The following is a 26,165-nucleotide window of genomic DNA, read 5'->3' as shown; positions in this document are numbered from 1 at the left end:
ACTTCTAACAATTTTAATATCTTTGTTAAATTGACGCTTCACAAGAGCAACAAATTCACGAAATTTTGATTCAACTTCTGTTTTATTCTGAATTAAATAAATCCAAACACCTCTTGAAAAATCATCCACTATTGTCAGAAAATATTGAGCTCCACATGATGAAGGGATCTTATAAGGACCCCATAAATCTGTGTGAACTAAATCAAAAATACAATCTGATTTACTCAAACTACTAGAAAAACTGCTTCTACGATGCTTTGCCCGAGGACAAATATCACAAGCATCATTATTCTTTTTGATTAATCTACTCACACCTTGCACCTTCTGCAAAACTTTCTCTGAAGGGTGTCCCATACGTTGATGCCACAACTCATATGTATCTTCACGCACAGCCATAACTTCAACATGCGGCACACCACGGAAAATATATAGTCCACCTTGTCTCTCAGCCACTCCAATCATCCTCCTCGTAGACCGGTCCTGTATAAGACATAATTTGTTAGTACACTGAAGAATACAACTCATCTCATCAATAAGTTGTGTGACTGAAATTAGGTTCAGGTTATCTTGGCACATAAAGCACGTTTTTAAGTTTCAATCCACCAGGAAGAATCACTGTTCCTTTTCTCAGAGGATGCATACTTTCCATCAGGCAATCCAACTGAACATGCCCTAATATCTCTTACATTTATCATGTTAAGAAGTTCATACGTAACATGGTTTGTTGCTCCTGTGTCAACAATCCAAGACGTTTCATTCGTTTTACCTTGTAGATGAGAACCCGACTTTCTTGAGTTTAAAAACTCCATCACCTGTTGTACTTGTGCAGCTGTTACTCCTACTAGACATGCTTCATCAGCTGATGACGTACCAGCACTATCTTTTGCTGCCGAAACTTGCAGGTTATGAGCACGGACAGGATTCCCTCCTTGTCCTCTACCTCCTCTACCAGCACGTCCTCTTCCTCCAGTTCTTCCTCCTCTGCCATTCTTTGGTCTGTCTCCCCACCATTCTGGATATCCAATGATTTTAAAACACCCATCATCTGAGTGTCCTTGTCTGCTGCAAGTTTTGCAGTACTTGGTGGGATCATAAGCACTATTAAGTAGGCGTTGATCAGCTTGCACTTTGAAGGCCATAATATTCTCTTGCATCTCTGTAGGTACTACTCCATCTCCAATCTTTAGGCATTCTGAGTTCACAATGGCTTGATATGCAACATCTACAGACGGCAATGGTTCCCTTGCAAGCAATTGTTCACGCAAAGAACTGTATACAGAATCTAACCCAATCAGAAAATAGTGCAAGAAATCTTCTTCTCTTAACATACTTACCTGAGATGCGATATTACATGTACACTGTCCACACTTGCATTGCGGTATCTTCATATAAGTCACCATCTCATCCCATATTTTGTTCAATCTGCCAAAATATATAGCAACTCCCTCTGTTTTCTTCTGTTTGCATTCACTTAAAGATGCTTTTAGTTGACATATTCTTGTTCCACTAACAACACAAAATCTTCTCTTCAGGTGTGCCCATAATAGACTTGCATCCTCATAATCTCCCAGGGTTGATCTTACCGACAATTCCAACGTGTTACCAATCCATGACACCAACGTTGATTGCACTGCTATCCAATCTTCTAACTGATCGGATCTTCAGGTCGCTTGATGGTTCCATCAATGAAACCATATTTTCTCTTGGCTATCAGCGATCTTCTTATGGCTCTAGCCCATTCATCATAATTATTCCCTCTCATAACTATTGGAGTATGATAGTTCCTGGTCCATCACTCGATCCTAGATGATATAGGATTCTTCTTCTGCGTATCATATTCCATCACCTTCCCTTTTGACGATTCAATCTCATTAACCATCTTAGTTTTTTTTTTTTTTTTTAGGTTTCAAAACTGGCTCTCGATGCCATGTTAAGAATTTGATATTATATCTTTTTATTAACTTGTTCTCCTTTTACAATCCGTTCATACATATATATATGTGGTTCATACTTAGGGAAGAAATAACTTCCTAACACGACTCTAACTCTTGACTAATATAAAGAGTCCTAATCAAAGTACATTCCTAAACAGTCTCGGATTCTCGGATTTGTTACCTTGTTTAGAAGTCTCAAATATAAGACTTTCCTAAACAGTCTCTAGGAGACGTACTTAACTGAGACTTTCCTAATCAGTCTCAGTCACGTGTCTCAATAGTGTTGATTCAGTTCAACGACCAGGACAAACCAGTTCATGTAGAGAGATTGGTGTGGGTCGTGACGAAACCGTGCCAACATGGGAAAACGGTTCAGCTTCAGCCGAACATAAAGAGAGAAGTATCCATGAACGTCTAAACCACAGAAGCAGTAATTTGAATTTCACCAATAACCAATTATACAATATCTTGCAGTCAATGGGTCAGGCAATTCATATTTTTGATGACAAAGGTGTGATAATTTACTGGTGAGTTTATTTTTCTTCTTTTTTTCTTTTTGAGTGATTTGATGGATCGGTTTGAGAATAATATTCGTAGCTTTGAGGGATATCCTCGGGTCTTCTTTTATTACAGGAATCGGGCTGCTGAAGACCTGTATGGTTATTCTGCATCAGAAGCGGTTGGTCATAGTGTCTTTGGCCTCCTTATTGAAAAGCATGCCTATGAAGAAGGAAAAGATATAATTCATAGAAGTGCCATGGGAGAAAGCTGGACAGGGCTGTTCCCTGTCATTAATAAACAAGGAAGAAGATTTCGAGTTATGGCATGTAATACCCCATTTTACGATGATTGTGGTACTTCGGTTGGTATTGTTTGTGTAACTTGCGACTCACAGATCTTCCATGAAAATCAAAATACGTTTACTTCTAGTAGAAAACCTTCTGAGGAAGCTGCATCTAGCTCAAGTCAGCTGTCTAAAAGTAGTACTGCACTGGCAACTACTGGTCTTAATTTCCGGCAGAAACCTTTTCAAGCTACAATCGCTTCCAAGCTGTTTATTATGGTATGTTTGATCTCTCGAATATTATTAATGAATTTATTTAAGATCACTTTTATTCTACTCTCAGTCTATTGATTAACAAAACTGCGAAACAGACATCAAGAATGACCAAAAGTTTTTTACGGTGGATAACGAGAACTCAGGAAAAAACCATGAAAAGCGAAATCCAGGGTAGAAATAGAGCAGATGTTGATCGGCAAGGTTTCTTAGAAACTGTTATCTCTGACCCGAGAGACTATGCCCAAGAGAAAATATTAGGAAATAATATATGAGAGTCTATATTTAGGAGATATGCACATTAAGTTGTGAGAGTTATATTAGGAAAGTGTCTATGTTTAGAGTTTGATCTTAGTTAGGAAAGTACCTTGAGTGGTCGTCAAGTTTGTGAACAATATAAATAGTCTGCTGAGCCATGAAAGTTGACACACCGAATTATTATCAATGTAGTCTTTTATGCTTCCGCGTTTATGCTCTCCTCTCTCTTGCTCGATCCTTAACATGGTATCAGAGCAAGGTGAGAGGGAGAGAGGAGAGGAAGAGAAGTGAGATGTTTTTTTAGAAAGTTTGAAAAGTTGCGATAACGAGAAGAAGTCGGAAAAAGAAAAAAAAATAGTTCTGATCTTATTTGTGAAGAAGACGTAAGGTGCCCTAATCTTATATCCAAAACTTGTTACCTGGCAAGCTGTGCTCGTGTGATTCAATAGTTTTATAAACAAGAAGAAACAAAGAAAATAAAGAGTGGTTTGTTGGCTAGGGTTATGACTTGAGTTCGAAGCCAAGATCTCGTGATGTTCAGATGAGGAAGTTATAAGAGACCATGGTTATTGAAACTGCTTGACAAGGAGTAGGGGATCGGGTATGCTGTTATTGACTCTCGCCAGTAAAGATGAGGAGATTATGGAATCTGTTGCCCTAATTTGGTGACGTTTGATCAAGCAAATCCTGCAAAGATATGGTGGTTGCTAAGAAGAAGATGTAGAATTGTTATGGGCTCGAGAAAGTGTGAAGAACTCTAACGAGTTGATGGTGACTGGATCAGAAGATGATGATGTGTTGTGGTGGACTTGGTACTGGTCGCTAGTTTGCCATGGTTCAGTGGGTCTCATCGGTGTTTTAAGACAAGGAATAAAGATTTAGATCTGTTTTTGTGAACATGAAACAAGGAATGCGGTGATCGATGGTTGTTTGTTGTCGATTTCGAAGAGCTCGGAACATACAGATATTAACGGAGTAACGAGCTATACAGGGAGGTGGCAGAGCTGATGATTCTCGTGAAATGGAATATGAAAACTATGAGCTGAACTGAATCTCGAAAATGGCAGTAGTACTGCAAAGGATGTTCTCGGTGATAGATTGATGGCTACTGCCACAGTCATTGATCGACGGTGACGCGTAGGTGAAACAAAGATGGAGATGGTGATTTATGTAGCCGAGTATTGACTGCATTGACGGAGTTGGAGCTAAGTGCTTCTGCTTTAGTGCTCGGGTTTGATGATGAATGAGGCTGCAGTGACGATGAATAATTGTTGGTCAGTGATGTTGTCGTTATTCTCGATGAAGTTGATAATTGAAGTGATGCGACGGAGTGAGAAACTTAGAGAGAATATTGCAGTCGACAAGAATGATGATTATTAATGCAATGATTCTGTAATACGAGATGGCAGTGAATGATGATGGTAATGCTGCTAACGATGAATAGAGTTGTGAACAGAGAAGGTTCAAATTTCGAGTTTGAATGGAGCTCTAGCCTGTAATGGAGTTTGACAGAGGAGATTGAGAGATGGTTGTTTATGATGCAGACTTCCGGAGAGTGTTTGCTGCTATCTGTGGTGTCCTCGAAAGAGTAAAGAAGAATTCGAAACTCGATTTTATGATGAATTTAGGTGAGTTTTCAAACAGAGAAAGCAGCCAAGGAAGTGGTTGTTCAAAGATGAATAATGGTGATCGATCACTGCTGTGTGATACTGGCAGAGAAGATGAAGCCGAATCAGATGTTCTTCACGGAGTGAAGAAGGAAGAGCTCGATGTTTGCTGTGATGGAGCTCGGGTTAAGAAACAGAGATGGCGATGAAGGGATGACGTAGTGAGAAGTGGTCGCTGCTGTTTGTGAAGTGAGAGAAGCTCGAGTCTGCAATGAGGTTTTGCCATTAGTTCTTGCTGGTGAAGACGGGATGATGGAGGTGCTAGAAGACTTGGGTCGTGATTAAAATCAAGTTAAACAGCTCAGAGATGTTGCTGCAATGATCAAGGGTTGAGGTTTGATGGAAGAAAGAGAAGACCAACAATGGAAGAAACACGAACTAAGTTCGTAGCTGCTAGAGTTTAAAACAGAGAAGGAGTCTGTGGTCAAGACCAGGGATGTACCATTACTGCCCTAGATGGTCACAAGGTCCGTTTAAAAAAAAAAAAAAAAAAAGGAAAGAAAGTGTTATTGAAAATTTGTAACAGTTTGAGTGTAACAAAGAAGAATCGTTACAGAAGCGTAACGGAAGCAAGTGTGACAGTTCTGTCAGAGGTATTGCAGAAAGCTGTTAAACATGTTGGAAGAAGTGAAGTGTGGTTGAAGAGTTTGTGGCAGAAACTTGGAGATCCTACAAAGTGTGGCAGACTTTGTAAAGACGACAAGATTGTGAGAGAATCTTGAAGAACAAAGAAGTGTGAAGGTTTCGCAAAAATAGCGTGACTGGAACAAGAGAAGAAGAAACAACATTCATGTTGTGAAGAAAGAAAAAAAAAAAGAGAGAAGAAAACAATCACCAAGAGGTGATGAGAAAAAGAACAACAATAATAGGTTGAAACCCTATGAGTTGTCGAGAGAGTACAAAAAGTATTCTATCGAAGAAACCAAGAGTACAAGAAGTATTCTACGAAGGGAACCGAAATGTTCTAAAACTACGAAGATGTGACCGCAATGTCCTTAAACTACGAAGAGGACCGAAATGTCCTTAAACTACGAAGATGGGACCGTAATGTCCTTAAACTACGAAGGGGACCGAGATGTCCTAAAACTAAGAAGATGGGACCGTAATGTCCTAAAACTTCCGAAGGGGACCGAGATGTCCTAAAACTATGAAGATGGGACCGAGATGTCCTAAAACTACGAAGGGGACCGAGATGTCCTAAAACTAAGAAGATGGGACCGAAATGTCCTTAAACTACGAAGGGGACCGAAATGTCCTTAAACTACGATCTGAAGATTTTTTTTTTTTTTTTTTTCACAAAAGTGTTGAAAAATAAGAAGAAGAAAACTGAAGTTAAATTTTTTTTGTCCAAGATGGGCATTCGTGATCTACATGCTCCATCTTGAGGGAGGGTATTAGGAAATAATATATGAGAGTCTATATTTAGGAGATATGCACATTAAGTTGTGAGAGTTATATTAGGAAAGTGTCTATGTTTAGAGTTTGATCTTAGTTAGGAAAGTACCTTGAGTGGTCGTCAAGTTTGTGAACAATATAAATAGGCTGTTGAGCCATGAAAGTTGACACACCGAATTATTATCAATGTAGTCTTTTATGCTTCCGCGTTTATGCTCTCCTCTCTCTTGCTCGATCCTTAACAGAAAATGTACCAGGAAAGACTTTTTGGAGATTTTGGAGACGGGGATAGTAAAGTAGGAGTCTGCAAAATGATAACTTCTAAGGTGGTGGGCGTATACTTGCCATGGGAAGGCGGGGCACGAGACAGGTCGATGAGAAGGACTACCACCCATGGTACCTATCACAGCCTAAATCGTGAACTAAAGGATGACTTCCATCAACAGAAGAGTCAAGCCTTAACAAATAAGGTTGCTGTAGAAAGTTACCTATTTAGTTCAAGTAAATCCAGTACTTCTTCATCATCTTCTAGTAACAGAAACCGTACAAGTAATACTGTCACTAGTGGTAGTCTTAGTAGTAGCAGTTGCAATACTCCTCGTTGTAGCAGTGTGGAGGCAGACTTCTTGAGCTATGGCATCTCGTGGGGTGACTTGATACTTTGTGAACAAATTGGAAGAGGTGCTAGTTAAGCGTTTGTTTCTGTTTGTTTTATAGTTTGATAATTTTTTCACTTGTAAAATTGTTCTTCCCATCTTTGATTTCTGACTGACGGCTCTCAGGCTCATGTGCGACTGTCTATCATGGTCTTTGGTGCGGCTCAGTATGTTCTCTTTTCATGTTAGCATTTCACATTTCTTGCCTGCTTACCTCTGGCATGCATTCTTAAGGATATTATACCATATCTTCCAAGGTGAATTGGTTAGAAACAATTGCTACTTTATAACACAGGATGTTGCTGTAAAGGTATTTTCTGAATTTGAGTACTCGGAAGCTTTGCTACGAACCTTCAGACACGAGGTAGTATTTTGAATTCGACCTAATTAATTAGTTTTATTGCTTTCAAAATTCAAGAAAATTGACATTAAAATTATGTATCTTCATAAAGGTGTCACTTATGAAGAGGCTTCGGCATCCAAATATTCTACTGTTTATGGGTGCAGTAACTTCACCAAAACATTTGTGCATTGTCACTGAGTTCCTCCCATGGTGCATGCTCCACTTTTACTTTGTCTACTTAAAATCTTTGTGCTTCTTGTTTTTAATAATAAGTTCTGACACCTTTCATATATTAATGTGCATGAAATTTTTCTGTTGCAGTGGGAATTTGTTTCAGTTGCTTCGACGTAATCCTCCTGCATTAGATTGGAAACGACGTGTTCTCATGGCTTTGGACATTGTTAGTAATCATCTTCGAACTACAGGCTTGTTGTTACAGTTAACAAGTGTCTGACCAACTCAATTGTTAGTCACTTAAACTTTTAGTTTTTTGTTGTCTAATTTTCTTTTTTGCTTTCAATCATTCTAAATATAGGCACGAGGTTTGAATTATTTCATTGTTACAACCCACCGATTGTTCATCGTGATTTGAAGTCATCAAATCTGTTGGTTGATAATAACTGGAAACTAAAGGTACGCGTCTTTTACTGTTCTTCTTTTCTTGAAGAATGCTCAATACATTGTATGTAATGCAGGGAAATAAACGTTCATCGTCTAAATTTTAATTAGGTTGGGGATTTTGGTCTCTCACGGTTCAAACATGCAACCTTCTTAACAACAAAGAGTGGGAAAGGAACGGTAAGATGATTAATTCTTGGTAGTTTCTTTAATAGACCATCAAATTTAACCTTTTAGACTTTGATGTTTTCTACAGCCACAATGGATGGCTTCAGAAGTTACACGTAATGAGCCGGCGGATGAGAAATATGCTCAAATTCTTTTAGTCATATGATTAGGCCATTCAATTTCACGTTCATATATATTATCTATATAACTAACACATGCAAAAATTATAGATCTGATGTGTATAGCTTTGGAGTTATACTGTGGGAGCTTGCCACCGGAAAAATTCCTTGGGACGGTCTGATCCAAATGCAGGTATGTTATTTGGCAACAGATGATTCCGTGCTCATGCAATAATTACTCCCTCGGACCGCTTTGTATTTCCGGAGGTGGTTTTTCCTCACATATTAAGAAAACTTTTCGGTTTACGCATGAAAATGCAAAACTATCTTCAATTTTGGAAGTGCATGCAGGTGATTGCTGCTGTAGGGTTTATGGACCAATGAATTGAGATCCCAAAAGATATCGACCCACAATGGTCATCTCTCATCAAGACTTGCTTGCACAAATGTATATATTCTGTAACATTGTTTCTATATAAATTCTAAATAATTGGTTATTTTGTGTCCGCATGGTACTGTTTAATTTTCTATTTTCTACTTGTTCTCATGATTTTTGCATTTGACACCTTAGCGACCCAAAATGCCGGCCAACGTTTGGGAAGGTGCTGGAAAAGTTGAATATCATGCGGAGATATTATTTTGCTCAAAAGCCGAAATAATTAAGTTTCTTCTTAGCAAAGGAAAATGAACTGTAAAGGTGCTATTCAGTTGAGTCACAAGTTGCCAAGCAAAAGAACCAGTCATTAGTTGAACGAGAACAGCCAGCAGAAAGCAACTACTGTTTATGGTGATTCCTGCCGCAGTACAATAAGATTACTGTGCCCAGACGCGAGAGGAGAAATTTGCGGCAATGGAAAATAGGCAACGCTTCATATAAAAGAGAGTTCAGTTATTGCTACCGGCAACTACCAATAATGATGCAACAGGACAATTTCTGTTTACTTCTTGTTGGTTGATGTTCATCATGCTTGGGTGCGCCCCAGTTTATCAAAGCTGACAATATTAAATCTTAGGCATATCTAACTCGAATAATAATGTATAATAAGCTAAGAAGACATCACCTTTCCCATGCTACTGATTTTTTATTACTTCCATTTTGATCATTGAATACCAACACACACACAAGCCCCCAATCCATAAGAGTTGGTATCTTCTATGTTACATCACATTTTCGAAGCTCAACAAAAGAGAGAAATCGAGAGACCAAGAAAAGCGGAGGGAAAAAGAAAAGGACTTGAGATTTTGTTTCTTTCACTTGTAATTATCTCCATGTCGATCCAATCTTTTGATGCAAACACGGAGCAGTACAAGTTGTACCCATCTTCTAACACCTTTTCATCTTGCATTCAATTCTGTAGCTGAATATTTGAGGCCGAGAGCAGTATCAATCACATTTCTCTGTTTGAATCAGTTTCCCCACACATTGTCCCAGTTCCCACCATTTGGAACAGCCTTTGGTCCTTCAATGTAATGTTGGCCACCACCGTTTCCTTGATTGTATGGGCCAGGGACAGGAAGTCCATCTGGACCTGGAGGATGAACTTTGCGGGGCTTCGTTCTAATCCCGAGAACTCTTAATACAAACCTTGCAAGCTCGCCATATAATACACCAGATCGATCAAATAGCTGCAGTCAGATAGGAAGCAGTTATGTCAACATCAGTAGATAGATAAATGATTGCATCATGTAAAAAAAGTACAACTACTTGACACCTTTAGTTAAGTTTGTTATGCATTAGTTAAGTTTTGGCGAAACTTAGTTATTCTGGTAGAATAATACTGTGTATCAGTGTATGTCTAGGTCAACTGTTTTGGAGATGGTGCAATTTTTGCAACCAAAAGGCCTGGTATAGAAGTCTTCTTTTAAAAACCAACATTTCAATCCAATTAAGATACCAGGCCCCTGTTCTGTGAACTCTACATCATGATCTGGGAGTAACTTGAGTAAGTTGATATTTGTGTGGTTGGTTCAAGTTGTGTCTAAGTCATCCACTACACTAATTCAATAATCTAGAGAGATGAGATATGAAAACAAAAGATGAGGCATATACCTGAAGAAGAGCAGACATGAACAAATGGAATGCCTGGGTGTTTTGATCTATGAGGATGGAAATCCGCCCAAAAAATGTCACCACACCTTGCATCTGCCACAGCAAACAAAGTACGATAATTAGAGATCATAAAGCAAGAGAAAAAAAGGAACTCGTAAAGATAATGCAGAAAATTTCCTGCTCCAGAATAAGCAGTGTAGATAATTATTTCAACGTATCCGAGGGGACATAATGTTACTTCAATGCAATGGTTTTTTTTTTTTTTTGTTTAGAACCAGGAAAAAGAAAAGAGTTCGTTAATTGACCGTCTATACTAATGGCACCTACAATCAACCCAAGAGAGGCAATGATCTCAAATAACAGTTTTTTATGTTCTATCTAATCAATAACTGGAAATTTGTGAGCTTTTAAATACAGCTAAACGAGAAAAAGAAAAAAATAAAATAAAACATAAATGAACAGATAACTGGACATGTAGTGGCCAGGTAAGGGGAGGTGGAAACCAGATAGGAGTGTTAGAACACAAGCGGCCTAATTCCACCATGAAGGCCACCTTAACCATCCCTTGAAGGGCCTAGAGTCATATATCTGAAGTGGACATGCATAACCTAAAACATTGTACACCAGCGAATAAACAAGGAAAGACAAAAAACTGTGCAAACCAAGAATAGCACGTACCTCAACTATTAGAACAAAGAGACTGAACAACTATCTACCGTAAATAGAATCTCAAGGGAGGAGATGCAAAAAACAAATTAGAGTTGTATTTTTTCGTTTCTCAGGTAAGCAAACTAAAATTATAGATTTGACAAGAAGAAATAGGATATGTGTCTTACCACTCGTAGGAAAGAAATCCAGAAGCTAGGGGGTTGAGGAGGAGCACCGCCATACGGATTATTTGGATCTTGATCCCCATACGGACCACCCATGCCGCCCATGCCCATCCCCCCCATCCCATAACCACCCATTTGACCCCCTAAACCACCACCGTACATTCCACCACCTCCATACATTCCACCACCTGATCCGTACAGGCCACCGCCATACCCACCTCTATTATACATACTACTACCACCATACATTCCACCACCATAAGTTGATCCTAACCCACCTCCTAATCCACCATATGTTGTTCCTAATCCACCACCATACATGCCGGATGTGCCATATCCAGAGCCGTAAGTTTGACCCGAATTATACCCTGCATTAACAACCAAATCATAGTGTTCATGAGATGCGTATGATAAGATTAATCGCCAAGGAAATTAATAGTAAAAATATTTACCTCCAACTCCAGTTCCATAGGTGTTCATTCCAGTGTTTGGCTCCCAAGGCCTTGAGGGCACTGGCCTTGCTAGAGGTGTTCTGCTTACGGCGGCACTTTTATCAGCTGCTGTTACAATTTCTCCAGGTCTTGAAGTACCTGAAGCCTCAACAACATCACTTGTGCTACCAGGTGTTGGGGGTTTAAAAGGTGGGGGGCCAGAAGATGTCGATCCAGCTCTTTCCCAAGGTTTTGGTGGAGGACTACTACCTGCAGTGGGAAAAAAAAAATCAGAATCCACACTAGCTGTCGAAGATATATATAGGATAAACTTGTATCAAAAATAGAGCACACAAGATATGATATGAAATACCCTAGACCAGCGAGTCTTCTATAATTCTGCATCTTTAGTAGGCAAATCATATGGAAAAGAAATGTTTCACTGAATTCACGTGTGTGGACTCTCTGTATACGATATCAATCTGTCTCACTCAATTTAACAATCTGTCTGAACTAATTGTAATCATCAAATGGTTTAGAATAAGCTTCACAGACAAAAAACTTCCAAGTCTCTCTTAATCAAAACATCCAGAACAAACACCAAAACCGGAAATTAAACCCTAACAATTCCAACAATCAAGAACTACCTAAAAACCGAAGCTCCTCAAAATCACTAATCAAACCCTATTATGATAAACAATTTTAAGCTCAAAAAATGATGTTCTTCCAAAAAAAAAAAAAAAAAAAAAAAAACTCCAAAATCAAAATCCTTGAAGAAACACATCAAAAGGAGCTCAATTTTCCACAAATCACCTCTATTGGATCTGAATCCCTAATTATAAATTCCACGCAAACAAAATAAAATAAATTTCAACCTAACTAACAAACAACCACAAGATTAAACCCTTCCGATCACATCAAAGAAGAAGCTAAGCAAACCCAAAGATTTATCTACCATTGAATTACCAAAACCCCATGAAACAAAAACCATAATTAAACTTTTGAAGATGAATCAATACATAATTAAAAGCAAAATCATGAGTTACCTTGTGGTTTATTGTCCATTGTAGTAGTCGCAGAGAAGCGACATACAACGGTGGAGTTTCTGTCTTGAAAACTACGAATTCAGAGATACAGATGAGAAGCGAAGAGAAAACGGACAGTCAGAGGAAAAATAATAAAGACGGATTTTTCTTTTTAATTTTCTGGACCTTGTAATGAATGACGACTATATTTCTTTTTATTTTATATATATTTTATCGACGGAGGATTTTTCAGCCCTGTCTTATCTCTTGGTTTACTTATGAGCGATAATAACGAACTTTGAGTATTTTAATGCAAAGAGGATTAATGTTAATCCATGTAACGTAATGACATATGCTAATCCAGAAAACTACACCACTACTGCTGATAACTTGTTTGTTTGACAACTAATCCGAAGTCAGAAGTGGAGACTTTTTATTTTATACCGCGTTTAGATACATATCCGGATGTAAAATTTTAGAATGATTTCTGGAACACAAAGTTGGTTAAAAAGATCAAAACTAACAATTTCTAGGTGAAAAAGATATGTAAAATTTGATACTGTTTAAATGGACGAGAATCTAAAAATAGCCAGGATGGATGTAAGCGGTTTCATCCTACCCATTTTCGAATACTTTTTCTTATTTTTAATTTACATCAGAATGCATCCGTTTCATTCTTGCTACTTTTTTGGTGTCCATTTCACTCATACTAATTTTTAGTCGTCCATTTGAACCATGTTTTAAAAATATTTGGAGAAATAACCGATTTTCCGTTTCTGGAAGCAAAGATTGACTTTTTATGAAACAAAATATCTTTGCTTTTGACTTATACTTCTGGAACAAGAGATTTGATTAACTCGTACCAGATTTGATTCTTATTTGGGATTGTCGCCACGATTTAGATATTGGTGTAGTAATTTGTATGAGTTTAAAACCATAATTCCTAATAATGATATGATGTGCACCAAGGTCGAACTCAATTCTTGGCTTAGCAAGCTGGTTGGGCTGAATTATCCGTAGCTGGTCGGCTCGAATTATTTGATGACGATACAGCCAAAAGCTGTGTTCTAGGCAGTTTCACTTGTGCGACACCCAGAACTCACGCCCTTCACATTTTTATTTTGATTTTCAACTATAAATTATTTGGCAGACACGCTCTAATCATCAGTCCACACGCTTTCCTTCAACACGGCTATCAACCACATATATATTTTTTCAGAGCGTCCACAATGGACGACTAAACCCAAATATAGTGTCCAGTTGATAGACGTAGTGGGACGGACCATCGATTAAAATTTGATCAAAGATTAAAATCCAGATCAAATTTGGTCTGCGACCAAGACCAAACCCAAATATAGTCGGGCGTTTATATAGTCCACGTCCCATAACCAGGCGGACGTATAGTCCACGTCCCACCCTAGGCGGATGTATAGTCCACGCCCCACACCAGGCGAACGTATAATGCACACCCGTCTTTTTTTTTTTTAATCTTTTGTGTGGGGCGGGCTTAATACCTCCGCCCCACTCTTTACAAACTTCAAATGCATGGGGCGGGCATAATACCTCCGCCCCACTTTTTTTCTTTTTTTTTTTTAATTTTTTTTTTCTACACCGGGCGAACGTATACTACCCGCCCCACACCAGGCGTTGGTATATTCTACGCCCCACACCAGGCGTTGGTATAATGTCCGTCTGACCAAATTTAGTTTTTCCACCGTAGGGTCACACACTAGATTAAACCCAAAATTTGGTCTTCTTTTTCCTCTTTGGTCTTTGGTTATACTCGCACCACTGCAGTTGCTCTCAGCATAGGCACTTGCTTAGAGTCGAGCCATAGTGGTAAAGTTTACACAAAATTGATTAAAAAGACCAAATCAACAATTCTTAGGTGAAAAGACATTTAGATTCTAATACTGTTTAAATGGACAAAAATGTAAAAATAGTCAGGATGTAAACAGTTTCATCCTACCCATTTTCAAACACTTTTTCTTATTTTTAATTTACATCAGGATGCATCCAGTTTCATCCTTACTATTTTTTAAATTTAAGTCAGGATGAATCTAATTTCATCCTTGCTGTTTTTTTAGTGTCCATTTCACCCGTACTAATTTTTACTCATCCATTTGAACTATATTTTAAAAATATTTTGACAAATATCCCATTTTCCTTAAAGTTTAGGTGATTATATTAATGACTTTTCTAAACTTGATAGTAACAAAAATTTTAGAGATTAAAAAGAGAAGAAAAAATTGGTAATAGATTGTCAACGTTACACTGTTTACAAGCGACCATGAACATACCTACATTAACTCGTCAACCATATAGAATCCCTGTCCAAAATAGGTGTGAGCAATGGACGGGTGGATACGGATTAGGATCAACCGCGTCAAATCCACCGGTAAGCCGGATTTTAAATTAACACAATAACACCCATGCCTAATCCATTATTCATTTGGTTTGATATCCACGGGTGCATATTCCTCCCTTCTTTATTTGTCGAATCCTCTTCGACCGTCTGTTCTGTTGTCAATTATTTTAGGGAAAATAAAAATACATTGAAAATGACGAACTCCATTAATACCGGGCATATTTTTTTCTTTGTTCCAGTGTGCTCTGTAATACATATTTCTCTCTCGTTGATCTCTGCATCTTAGTAAATCAACAAAAGTTTGTTGATCTTGATTAAGTCGATCAAAAAAAAATGTTGATCTTGATTGTGCTCAACAGATCTTTAATTATTTTCCTAATCAATCTTTGTTCATTCGAAACACTATGATTATAGGGTTTTGAGATAACAAACCCATCATACAGCTATTAGCTATGTTTATGTAAAAATAAATGCTTGATTTTTTCCTTTCACCAGATAATTATGCATTTTCTTATGTATTAAACTATTGAATTAAGTGGTAATTATCACCATGGTCATCAAGTTCATTAGCAGATGACTAAACTTGGATGAGAACCTTATGTTTGAACAAAATGGATTAATTCATATGTACGGGAATAGTGTTCTGTCTAAAAAAGGGGGGGACATGGTCTTATAGACTGCCACTCTTAATGGCCTATGTAAAGACGGGGAAGGTTATTGTTTGTACCATGTATAAAATACACGGAAGGCCAGTAAATCAATACCAGGAGGCATGCAGGGCAGATTAATACCAGGAGGCATGCAGGGCGGTTTCATGTAGAGTTAATACAGAAGTGCAGTTTCATGCATAATTAATGCAGGGGAGTTTATGGCCAGGAGGCATGCAGGGAAACTTAATACAATTTTTATTCCTACATGATAATTAGGGGGAGACCCTGATTCGCAATTATATAAATAGAGGGAAATGTAATTCTGATGGGGGAAAAAAGAGAGTTAATAGAGAAAAAATCCATTGTAATTCTATTATCAATAAAACATCACTCCCCAAGGGGATTCGTCTGTGGATGTAGGCAAACTCTGCCGAACCACGTAAAATTCGTGTCCCTTATCTTTATGCTTGTTTCATGTTTTTAACCCCGTGTTTCCTCACCATAAACAAAAATCATCGTGTTTGGTGCCTGTAAATATTTTTGGGTACAAACATTGGCGCCGACTAAGGGGATTCGTGTAAAACAATCGTGTTTTATCATTGAGATAGGTGCGTCAAAAGCTCAAAAATCATGCCACGAATTTCCATGCAAAAACCAGCATCGTTCGGGTGCTACGTCATCCATGACGTCCCAGTCAGCAGTAACACGTTAGCGCTTCTGCACTGTCATCACGCCACGCCAGCAAACGCACCCACTTCATCCAAATCTTTTTTCGTCAATAACTTCTTCGTTTGATGTCCGAATTGAGTGATTTTTGGCTCGTTAGAACCGTTTTTTCAATTCCCCACAGCATAGAAGCAAAAATTTATGTGTTCGAGAAACTTTTATACGCACTTGGGGAAGCAACATGATCGAGTTCGAGGTTCGTGGATAACGACATGATCGAGTTCATGGATAGCGACATGATCGATTTCGATAAAAGGATTGCATAGACCCTTCAATATTTAGCCTTGCATCACTTCGCAAGCACCTAAAGCCTCACCTTGCACGTGAGCACATAAGTCTTGCTTTTATCGCAAGCATAAAATCTCGTCTTGCACGCGAGTATGAAAGACTTGCATCTTGGCAAGCATAAAGTCTCGTTTGAACCATGAGCCCAATGCCCGATATTGGTCCAAAGACTCGTACTCAACACAAGCAACAACCAGCCTGCCCGAGCAGTGGTAGGACTTGAAAGAGTACCTACGACTATGTCTAACTACAAGTGCACAGTGTCACAATGTAACACAGGGTAAGCACAGGTCGATCCACAGGGACAAGGTGGGTGTAGATTTGAAACTATGGTTTTAACTATAACTGATTCGAAACAAGAGTAGCACAAAAGGGGGTTTTGTTTTGTCGATACGACGGAGATGATGGTAGTAACAGAGATAACAAAAACGAAAACAAAAGTAATCTAACAAGCAGATAAATATGATGCTAGGGCAGTCGAATCCACCTCTTAACCACACCAATTCAATTCAATCTCAACAATTTTCTAGTCCCTTATAATGGATACCGGTGGTATTCCACCTATCCAGGGAAGTTTCAAGAGGATAGTTTAGTGTCACTAAGATAATTCCTAACCCTAGTATTAGCTGCCCTCTCACAAGAGAAACTAACCGCAGATCAATCACTTAGATAATTAAACAACCCTGATATGGATATTCTAATCGCAACTAAAGTATTTCTCCAAAGTACTAACTGTCTTTTAAGGGCACAACTAGTCAAAGGATCGAAAAACAATCAATTAAGCATGAGTTGTAACACAATCAACATAGTGTTACTCTAACTACAATGGATAGATGGCATACACTGTGAGAGCAAAATGCTGAAGGCTCAGATTATATTTATCCAAAACATTATAGCACAACAAGAACAATATGAATACACGAACCAAATGTAGCAATGGATTAATGGTTTCATCTAAACCCTAACTATGAAATTAGAACATCATGGAGATAATGAAATCAAACATGAACTACTGCTTGGTGCACCGGCTAATCCGGGCATCCCCCCCCCCCCCCACACACACACACACAATAACATGTTCTATTTATACCCAAAATTAGGGTTCTTAACAGTTTCCCCCAAAATTCCCAAATTAGGGTTTACATTGAAAATTAAAATTAAAGCTCACCCGTCTCTGCTTTTGTTGTCTCCCCCTCGACCCATGTATTGTCTTCCATCTCTGCTACTCCTCCTGCTCCAATTGTCTCTTACATCGCCTCTGCTACAAACCCTAGTTCTCTCTTTCTTGGTTGTAGCGTCTTTGCGAGAAGCTAAAACTAAGCTAGAGAGAGTCTAGGGTTTAGGGTTAGTCTGCTGTGGTGTCGGGTGAAGGTAGTGATGGTGAAGCTCGAGAAGAAGGGGAAGAATTGTGTTGCAGGTCTGTTGGTCGGGGAAGAAGAGGAGAAGTCGATGGTTTTGGGAGAAGATATTTGGTGCTAGGGTGTTGAGCGGGTGTATCAAAATTTGATGATCGGTGATGAAAAGCGTAGGATGAAAAGGTGATGGAGTGATCCAACGGCGCGATGGAATGGATGTGGAGCGACCGTTGGATGATGAGATACATCAAAATTGACGGCGAAGATCGGGGTTAGGTGCTATGATGTTAGACAGGGACTTCAGAGTTCGATGTACTCTGATGAAGCGACCGTTGGATGATGGAATGGATCCAATCTGACGGCTAAAGAGAGAAGCGGGTTTGGGCTTGGATTTTAGGATATGGAAATGGGTTTGAGTTTGGGAAATGGGTTTGGGCTTGGACAATTCTGAGCCCACTTCTTCTTTAAGAACAAATTCTTCCTTTTTAAGCCCATTTTCATCCTTTAGTCTTCCATACCACATTCTTCACTTCTTTTCCGCTAGAGTTTCCGTCGGCTTTCTCCCGTGTCTTTGCTCTTTTCGCTCCGCAACTCATCCAAGTCTTTATTTGGTACCTAAAAATGCAAAATTAATTGAGAAAAGTATTTATTCTTGAAAACAACGAAAACACAGAATATGGGATAAAATGGAGCGTTAGTGCACAAATGATGAGTTAAATGCCAATAAAAAGGTGCAAATATATACAATATTTGGCACTCATCAAATACCCCCAAACCTGAATTTTACTTGTCCTCAAGTAAAACAAAACTAAGGAAATCCTACCTATACCACTGTCGCTGGTCTCTCGATTGCATTTAGCGAATGCAATAAGCCTTTTAAACCACTAAGTGTCCCTAGTGGACGAGTTGAAGTCTCGTGAAGGTTTGCTTAGAACGTACCTACAAAGTTCTAGGACAAAATATAAGCTCAGATTCCATGAAATGTGACATGTGCAAGACAGTAGAAGCTCACAGCAAAATGGAGATGTCAATCTAGCTATCAAAGGCACAATCCTAGCACTGATAACAAATAAAGACATGTGATAAGAGTGTAAAGTGTATCTACACATGTGTAAAGAAAGATTGGATGTTATGACTACTAATCACCAAGAGATAGTTTCTCAGGCTAAGAACCGAGGTCGACATCTATCTAGCTGTCCGGATTTTACGAGAATTGTGAATGAGTTGGAGGTATTTCACAATTACTCGCGTTGTACATCAATGGCATACACCCTTCCTTGCTTATAACACAAAAACACAAAAGATGACTCTTTACATGACTCTTATTTACATTGATTACTCTCTTTTATTTTTGGAACAAGAGATGATGGAATTGATAAATACTTGATTTATTTATTTTTTGGATTTTGTTCTGATATTTTTCTGAATATATACATCGTTTTTTTTTTTTTTGAAAAAAATTATTTACAACATGGTAACTCTTTTGATACATAAGCAAAAAGAAACAAAAAATTACATGACACTTTGCAAGAGGTAACCCTTTTTGATGCACCCATTTAAATTCGATGGTTGTCTTTCTTAATGTAACATCCACCTTCTATCCCAACCAACCAAAGAACAAGCTAGTCAAGTTTCGTTCAGTATTCTAAAGTGATTGGCAATCGTGACTTCCGATAGAACACCTCAAGGATGAGGCTATACATGTATTGGTAGATCGTGCGCGTGCAAGTTTCTTATCACTATGTGAATTGTTCTAGAATCAGGGTGCCTAAATATCTAGACTAAGAATCCTTATGTTTACATACATGCACAAGAGTCAACATTTCAAGGTAAATGAGCTCCATTTTTATGTTTTTTTCAAATTTTTTAATTTTGATTTTTTTTTTTTCAAAAAGAAAGAGTTCTGTTTTCAATTATAGCATGTTATCAAAGTATCTACTTTTCACCCCCAAACCTAAACTAAACATTGTCCTCAATGTTTCAAAAGATAAACATGATTATAACACATACCATGAGAACGATGCTAAGTGTAGAAAAAGGAAAGAGATTACCGGATATTGGCGAAAGCAAGTTTTGAACTCCATTATTCAAGGAAAAACCCAACAGTAACTCAACTGAATTCACATTGGGTTAGCACAATATATACAAGAAACATATGATTCCACTAAACATTACCTACCAGATTATATACAAACAATTCACCATATACATACAGTCTAAAGAGTTGAGGATCAACCCAAAAGACAAAGTGTTGAAACATAGACAGTTTCAAACAACTATAGTTGGACTTAAATGGGAGTGAGAGTGAAAAACCGAATGAATCACCCCTAAACCTGAATTTTTCAACAGATTTATTTTTAAGCACAAAATCTAGCAATTTTGGGGGTTCGGGATTCACCAGGTCTAACTCAAAATGGACTTTTTGCGGGATGGGCAAAGAAATGTATTCCAATTGTGGCTCCTTAAAAGTATTGTATTTTGATGCAAAATAGTCCAAAAGGACTTGGGAGGCACACAGTTCCAATCCTAGGTTGGGAATTTTCAGAAAAGTTGGTTTAAAAGTTTTGTTACAAACCAAATCTAGGTTGGGTGGAATAATCTCAATATGCGATTTAGGTAAGAAAGTTGGTACTTCTAAGTTATTTTCATGGATAAGATCAATAGTACCAACACATACTTCCCCTAAATCGGGAATTGGTAAATCATGCTCACATTCATCGAACAAAACATCAAGACCTAAATCGGTATCATGATTGTCCGTAGTACTCAAATCAACATCGGAAGAAATAACATTTTGTCAATTAGGCAAGGAATCAGACACATCAAATTTGTTTTCATGCATATTAACATTAGTGTCTACAGAAGATTCAACTATTCCTATGTCATGCTCATTTTCGAAGAACAATTGTACAAGTACCATATCAATATCAAAATCATATGATTTGCTATGAGTATTAGAAGAAACAACATTCATGAAGGTCGAGGGCGAGAAGCCATATGTTATTGAACCAAAAGGTTCCACAATATTTTCATGTTCTTCTAACATAACATCATTATCATCATAATCTTCATAATCATCATCATGGTAACATGCATATTGGTCCTCATTAACAGTGGTGGTGTCATTAGTCGATTCATGTTCCTCTAAATTAGGTTCATATTCAACATCATTTACATGAATGGGACTAGACACTTCATTAGGAACAACATACATTTCCTCATGAATTTCCTCCTTTTGTAGGTGAAGCAAAATATGATCTAAATATGCCTGAATTCGTGATGTAAATCTAGCAAAGTTTTGCTCACTGAGTCTGAAAGCTTCTGTGGTGGAGTCTAAATTCATGCGAGTACAAAATTGTGGTGAATGGTACATGTGTGCATGGTCATTAGGGTTTATAAAAGATTGATCGCAACCCTCAAAGGATTGATTATGGTCCCAATGACTACCAGCCTCACAATTTGTGGGCATTTCATAATTTGGATTTTCATGGGATTCTCTAACTTGCCTATAATCATGCAAAATATAGCAATATTTATCAGGGTGGTCTAAACCACCACATAAGGTACATGCATAGATTTCAGGTCGTCTATGTGAACTAGATGCTACAGATTTCTCATGTGTTTTCATTTCTAAAGCAGTGATCCGAGCCTCTAACTGATTCACAAGTGACGAATGTGTGAGTTGGATATTGTCTAGATGTTCATTTTCACTCAATGGTGGATGATACATGTGTGAATAGTCATTAGGGTTTGCATATTGAGGTTCATGACCTACAGAAGGTCCATAATAATAATCCCTATAACTATTGACATCATGGTCTGTGGGAGGCTCATAAGGTGAATCATGCCCGTAAGCTTCTCTAATAGATTTATTCCCAGTGGCAGACCAAAATCCAGACATGTTATGTTTATCAAACAATCACACAATTCAAAAAGAGAAATAAGGCCCACATTTTTCAGTTATGGGTTTCAAAAATTTGGTTTTTAGGATTTAAAGGTAAAGCCTATTTGGGATTTTTGGTTAAAAAGAGGGAGAAAAATTTTGGTTTTTGAATAGGAGAAAACTTTGGTTTTAATTGGGAGATAAAAAGAAAAATTTGGTTTTTGATATTGGGAGAAAAACTTTGGTTTTAAAATTGGGAGCAAGCCCACATTGGTGGAGCAAGAATTTGGTTTTGAGTTGGGAGAAAAATTTGGTTTTGTTGTTAGGAGCAAGCCCACATTGGTGGGAGAATTGTGCAGCCCAAAGGGAAGTTTTGAACAGGCCCAACTGTTGGGTTGGAAGTTGGTTTGAAATTTTTTTAACTTTTGAAGCTTGAGCCAAGCCCAGAGACACTTAATTAGAATCCCACAATTTCAAAATACAAGCCCAACAGACAGTAAAGAAGGCCCAGTTGGGCTTTTCTAATGGGTTAGGCTTACTTGTTTGGAGGGAAACCCAGTTGGGATTTTTACCCCTTTTTGTTTATTGCACAACCCAGTTGGGCTTTGTTCAGTCTTCCACTCCACAAACAGCAACCCAGTTGGGCTTTGTTCTCTTGTTTCACATTGCACAGCCTAACAGAAGAGAATTAGAAACCCAGCAGCAGAGGGGCAACACCAACAGTCCTAGCTTCACCAGCAACATCAGCTTGGTGACAAGCCCAGCCCAGCAGCTTCAAAGTCTTCAATCAGCTCACAACAGAGCACCAGTGGTACCTGTAACTGAAAAACAAGGATTTTCATAGCACCAGCTTCTCCTTGTAGGAAGACTCAAGGATTTTTATCAACAAGTGATGCAAAACTACAAGACTATGAAACTAAGAATATGAGATGCAGGTGCAGCTACAGATGAGAAACTAAAATGCAGTTACAGGAAAAACAACAAATATGCTTACACTAAATGCACAGTAAGTTAGCTAAGATGTACGTAAAGAAAAACTAAGATGAACAGCAAGGAAAACAGAAAACAGCAAAGCAAGATACACAAAGCTTCAACCACACAGAAGCCAAGTCCCAGGCAGCGGCGCTAAAAACTTGGTAGGACTTTAAAGAGTACCTACGACTATGTCTAACTGCAAGTGCACAGTGTCAGAATGTAACACAGGGAAATCGCAGGTCGATCCACAGGGACAAGGTGGGTGTAGATTTGAAACTATGGTTTTAACTATAACTGATTCGGAACAAGAGTAGCACAAAAGGGGGTTTTGTTTTGTCGATACGACGGAGATGATGGTAGTAACAGAGATAACAAAAACGAAAACAAAAGTAATCTAGCAAGCATATAAATATGATGCTAGGGCAGTTGAATACACCTCTTAACCACACCAATTCAATTCAATCTCAACAATGTTCTAGTCCCTTATAATGGATACCGGTGGTATTCCTCCCATCCAGGGCAGTTTCAGGAGGATAGTTTAGTGTCACTAAGATGATTCCTAACCCTAGTATTAGCTTCCCTCTCACAAGACAAACTAACCGCAAATCAATCACTTAGATAATTAAACAACCCTGATATGGATATTCTAATCGCAACTAAGGTATTTCTCCAAAGTATTAACTGTCTTTTCAGGGCACAACTAGTCAAAGGATCGAACAACAATCAATGAAGCATGAGTTGTAGCACAATCAACATAGTGTTACTCTAACTACAATGGATACATGGCATACACTGTGAGAGCAAAATGCTGAAGGCTCAGATTATATTTATCCAAAACATTATAGCACAACAAGAACAATATCAATACACGAACCAAATGTAGCAATGGATTAATGGTTTCATCTAAGCCCTAACAATGAAATTAGAACATCATGGAGATAATGAAATCAAACATGAACTACTGCTTGGTGCACCGGCTAATCCGGGCATCCCCTCCCACACACAATACCATGTTCTATTTATACCCAAAATTAGGGTTCTTAACAGTTTCCCCCAAAATTCCCAAATTAGGGTTTACATTGAAAATTAAAATTAAAGCTCACCCATCTCTGCTTTTGTTGTCTCCCCCTCGACCCATGTCTTGTCTTCCTTCTCTGCTACTCCTCCTGCTCCAATTGTCTCTTACATCGCCTCTGCTACAAACCCTAGTTCTCTCTTTCTTGGTTGTAGCGTCTTTGCGAGAAGCTAAAACTAAGCTAGAGAGAGTCTATGGTTTAGGGTTAGTCTGCTGTGGTGTCGGGTGAAGGTAGTGATGGTGAAGCTCAAGAAGAAGGGGAAGAATTGTGTTGCAGGTCTGTTGGTCGGGAAAGAAGGAGAAATTTGGGAAGAAGAGGAGAAGTCGATGGTTTTGGGAGAAGATATTTGGTGCTAGGGTGTTGAGCTGGTGTATCAAAATTTGATGATCGGTGATGAAAAGCGTAGGATGAAAAGGTGATGGAGTGATCCAACGGCGCGATGGAATGGATGTGGAGCGACCGTTGGATGATGAGATACATCAAAATTGACGGCGAAGATCGGGGTTAGGTGTTATGATGTTAGACAGGGACTTCAGAGTTCGATGTACTCTGATGAAGAGACCATTGGATGATGAAATTGATCCAATCTGACGGCTAAAGAGAGAAGCGTGTTTGGGCTTGGATTTTAGGATATGGAAATGGGTTTGAGTTTGGGAAATGGGTTTGGGCTTGGGAAAAAGCATTACCCCAGCCGCAAGCACACACTACATTCTACTCAAGACTCGACTAGCTATCGAGCATCACAAGTCCACCACGTGGCAAAAAGTCTCGCCTAGCACGTGAGCAAATTTTATTGCAGGTTATCACAGTTGGAGGCGTCTTTGTAATGTCTCTACTCACGCTTGGGGGCGACTGGCGAGTTACGTCATCGACGATTGACGCGAAGGAAAAACAAAATTCTTAACCCTCAACAACTTGGAGGTTAAGAGGGGGCGATGTTTGTACCGTGTATAAAATACAAGGGAGCCCCGCAAATCACTACAAGGAGGCATGCAGGGAAGATTAATGCCTGGAGGCATGCAGGGAAAGTCAATAGGCATGCAGGGCAGTTACATGCAGAGTTAATACAGGAAGGGCGCTTCATGTAGTTTCATGCAGAATTAATGCAGGGGAGTTTATGGCCAAGAGGCATGCAGGGAAACTTAATACAATTTATTCCTACATGACAATTAGAGGGAGACCCTGATTCGCAATTATATAAATATAGGGAAAAGTAATTCTGATGGGGGAAAAAAGAGCTAATAGAGAAAAAATCCATTGTAATTTTATTATCAATAAAACATCACTCCCCAAGGGGATTCGTCTGTAGATGTAGGCGAACTCTACCGAACCATGTAAAATTCGTGTCCCTTATCTTTATGCTTGTTTCATGTGTTTTAACCCCGTGTTTCCTCACCATAAACAAAAATCATCCTGTTTAGTGCCTGGAAATATTTTTGGGTACAAACAGTTATCCATTTAGAATGTTAACGGGGAAAGAGGAAAATACAGAAGATGAAAGAATAAATAGAAAAGAAAAAGAAAAATCCGTCGGAAACTTGAGTTTTCTTTTTTGTTGCATAAAATTAAGAAAGTAAATGAATTTCTTAAATGGAAGAAAGCTCTGTTATCCACGACTAATGAAGACGGGAGGAATGTGCACCCTCGGGTGCACATAGTTGCTCTTATGAGTAGATTTGATGCAGGTTGATTTATGGATGAAACAATATTTAAGTATGAAAGAGTAACATAACGTTTTTCTAAAAATCAAAAATTGATGCTTGAACTCTGGAATATTTATGAGGACCTTCAATGCATCTCATTAGAAAACTATATATATGTTATCTACCAATTTCTTGTAATAATCTTTATATATATGTATAAGACAAATATTATACACAGAGTTGGGTATCCAACGGATGGGTGATGTTCCAACCCCTGAAAACTGCGGGTAAAAATTCACCCGTGTCCAATCCATCAAGAGATGGATTAGGTTAGATTTGGGTATTTTGCTCACCCCCTAGTTTACAAGTACTTATATATTCTAAGAAACGAAGAAGAATTCACTAGCTTGATAGTACTTATTAGTAGAAAATTGACACTAAAACAGGGTGAAGAAAAAAATGTTGTCTTTCGGTTCAAGGCTCTAATAATAGATTCTTTTCAACAATTATTCGACCCTTCCCAATTAGATTGGTGAGTACAAATAGGTCAATGAATATTTCCGTCAGGATACTTTAAGCCCTACAATAATATTGGATTCAACGCTTGTACAACCTTGACGCAACCAAGAACACACAGGTTTTGATTCTGA

At 38.4% G+C, this 26,165-nt stretch overlaps 2 protein-coding genes and 1 pseudogene across 2 annotated transcripts; 1 reads left to right on the top strand and 2 right to left on the bottom strand.

Annotated features, from left to right (window-relative positions):
* Nucleotides 1–249: 249 nt before the first annotated feature.
* On the bottom strand, nucleotides 250–1,153 carry LOC113278605. The gene is made up of 2 exons (XM_026527412.1): nucleotides 767–1,153; nucleotides 250–480 (listed from the first exon to the last, which is right to left on the bottom strand). Exons 1-2 carry the CDS (start codon nucleotides 1,137–1,139, stop codon nucleotides 446–448), a joined length of 408 nt encoding a protein of 135 aa, XP_026383197.1. The 5' UTR covers nucleotides 1,140–1,153; the 3' UTR covers nucleotides 250–445.
* Nucleotides 1,154–1,234: 81 nt separating this feature from the next.
* On the top strand, nucleotides 1,235–8,874 carry LOC113280801 (annotated as a pseudogene).
* Nucleotides 8,875–9,238: 364 nt separating this feature from the next.
* On the bottom strand, nucleotides 9,239–12,797 carry LOC113284621 (peroxisomal membrane protein 13-like). The gene is made up of 5 exons (XM_026534133.1): nucleotides 12,576–12,797; nucleotides 11,551–11,799; nucleotides 11,102–11,466; nucleotides 10,266–10,358; nucleotides 9,239–9,841 (listed from the first exon to the last, which is right to left on the bottom strand). Exons 1-5 carry the CDS (start codon nucleotides 12,592–12,594, stop codon nucleotides 9,623–9,625), a joined length of 945 nt encoding a protein of 314 aa, XP_026389918.1. The 5' UTR covers nucleotides 12,595–12,797; the 3' UTR covers nucleotides 9,239–9,622.
* Between the last annotated feature and the right edge of the window lie 13,368 nt (nucleotides 12,798–26,165).

This window comes from Papaver somniferum, chromosome 5 (assembly GCF_003573695.1).
Source record: "Papaver somniferum cultivar HN1 chromosome 5, ASM357369v1, whole genome shotgun sequence".
In the NCBI taxonomy this organism is placed as follows: domain Eukaryota; kingdom Viridiplantae; phylum Streptophyta; class Magnoliopsida; order Ranunculales; family Papaveraceae; genus Papaver; species Papaver somniferum.
Note: the sequence above shows the minus strand (reverse complement) of the source record. Positions and strands in the feature narration are given on the sequence as shown.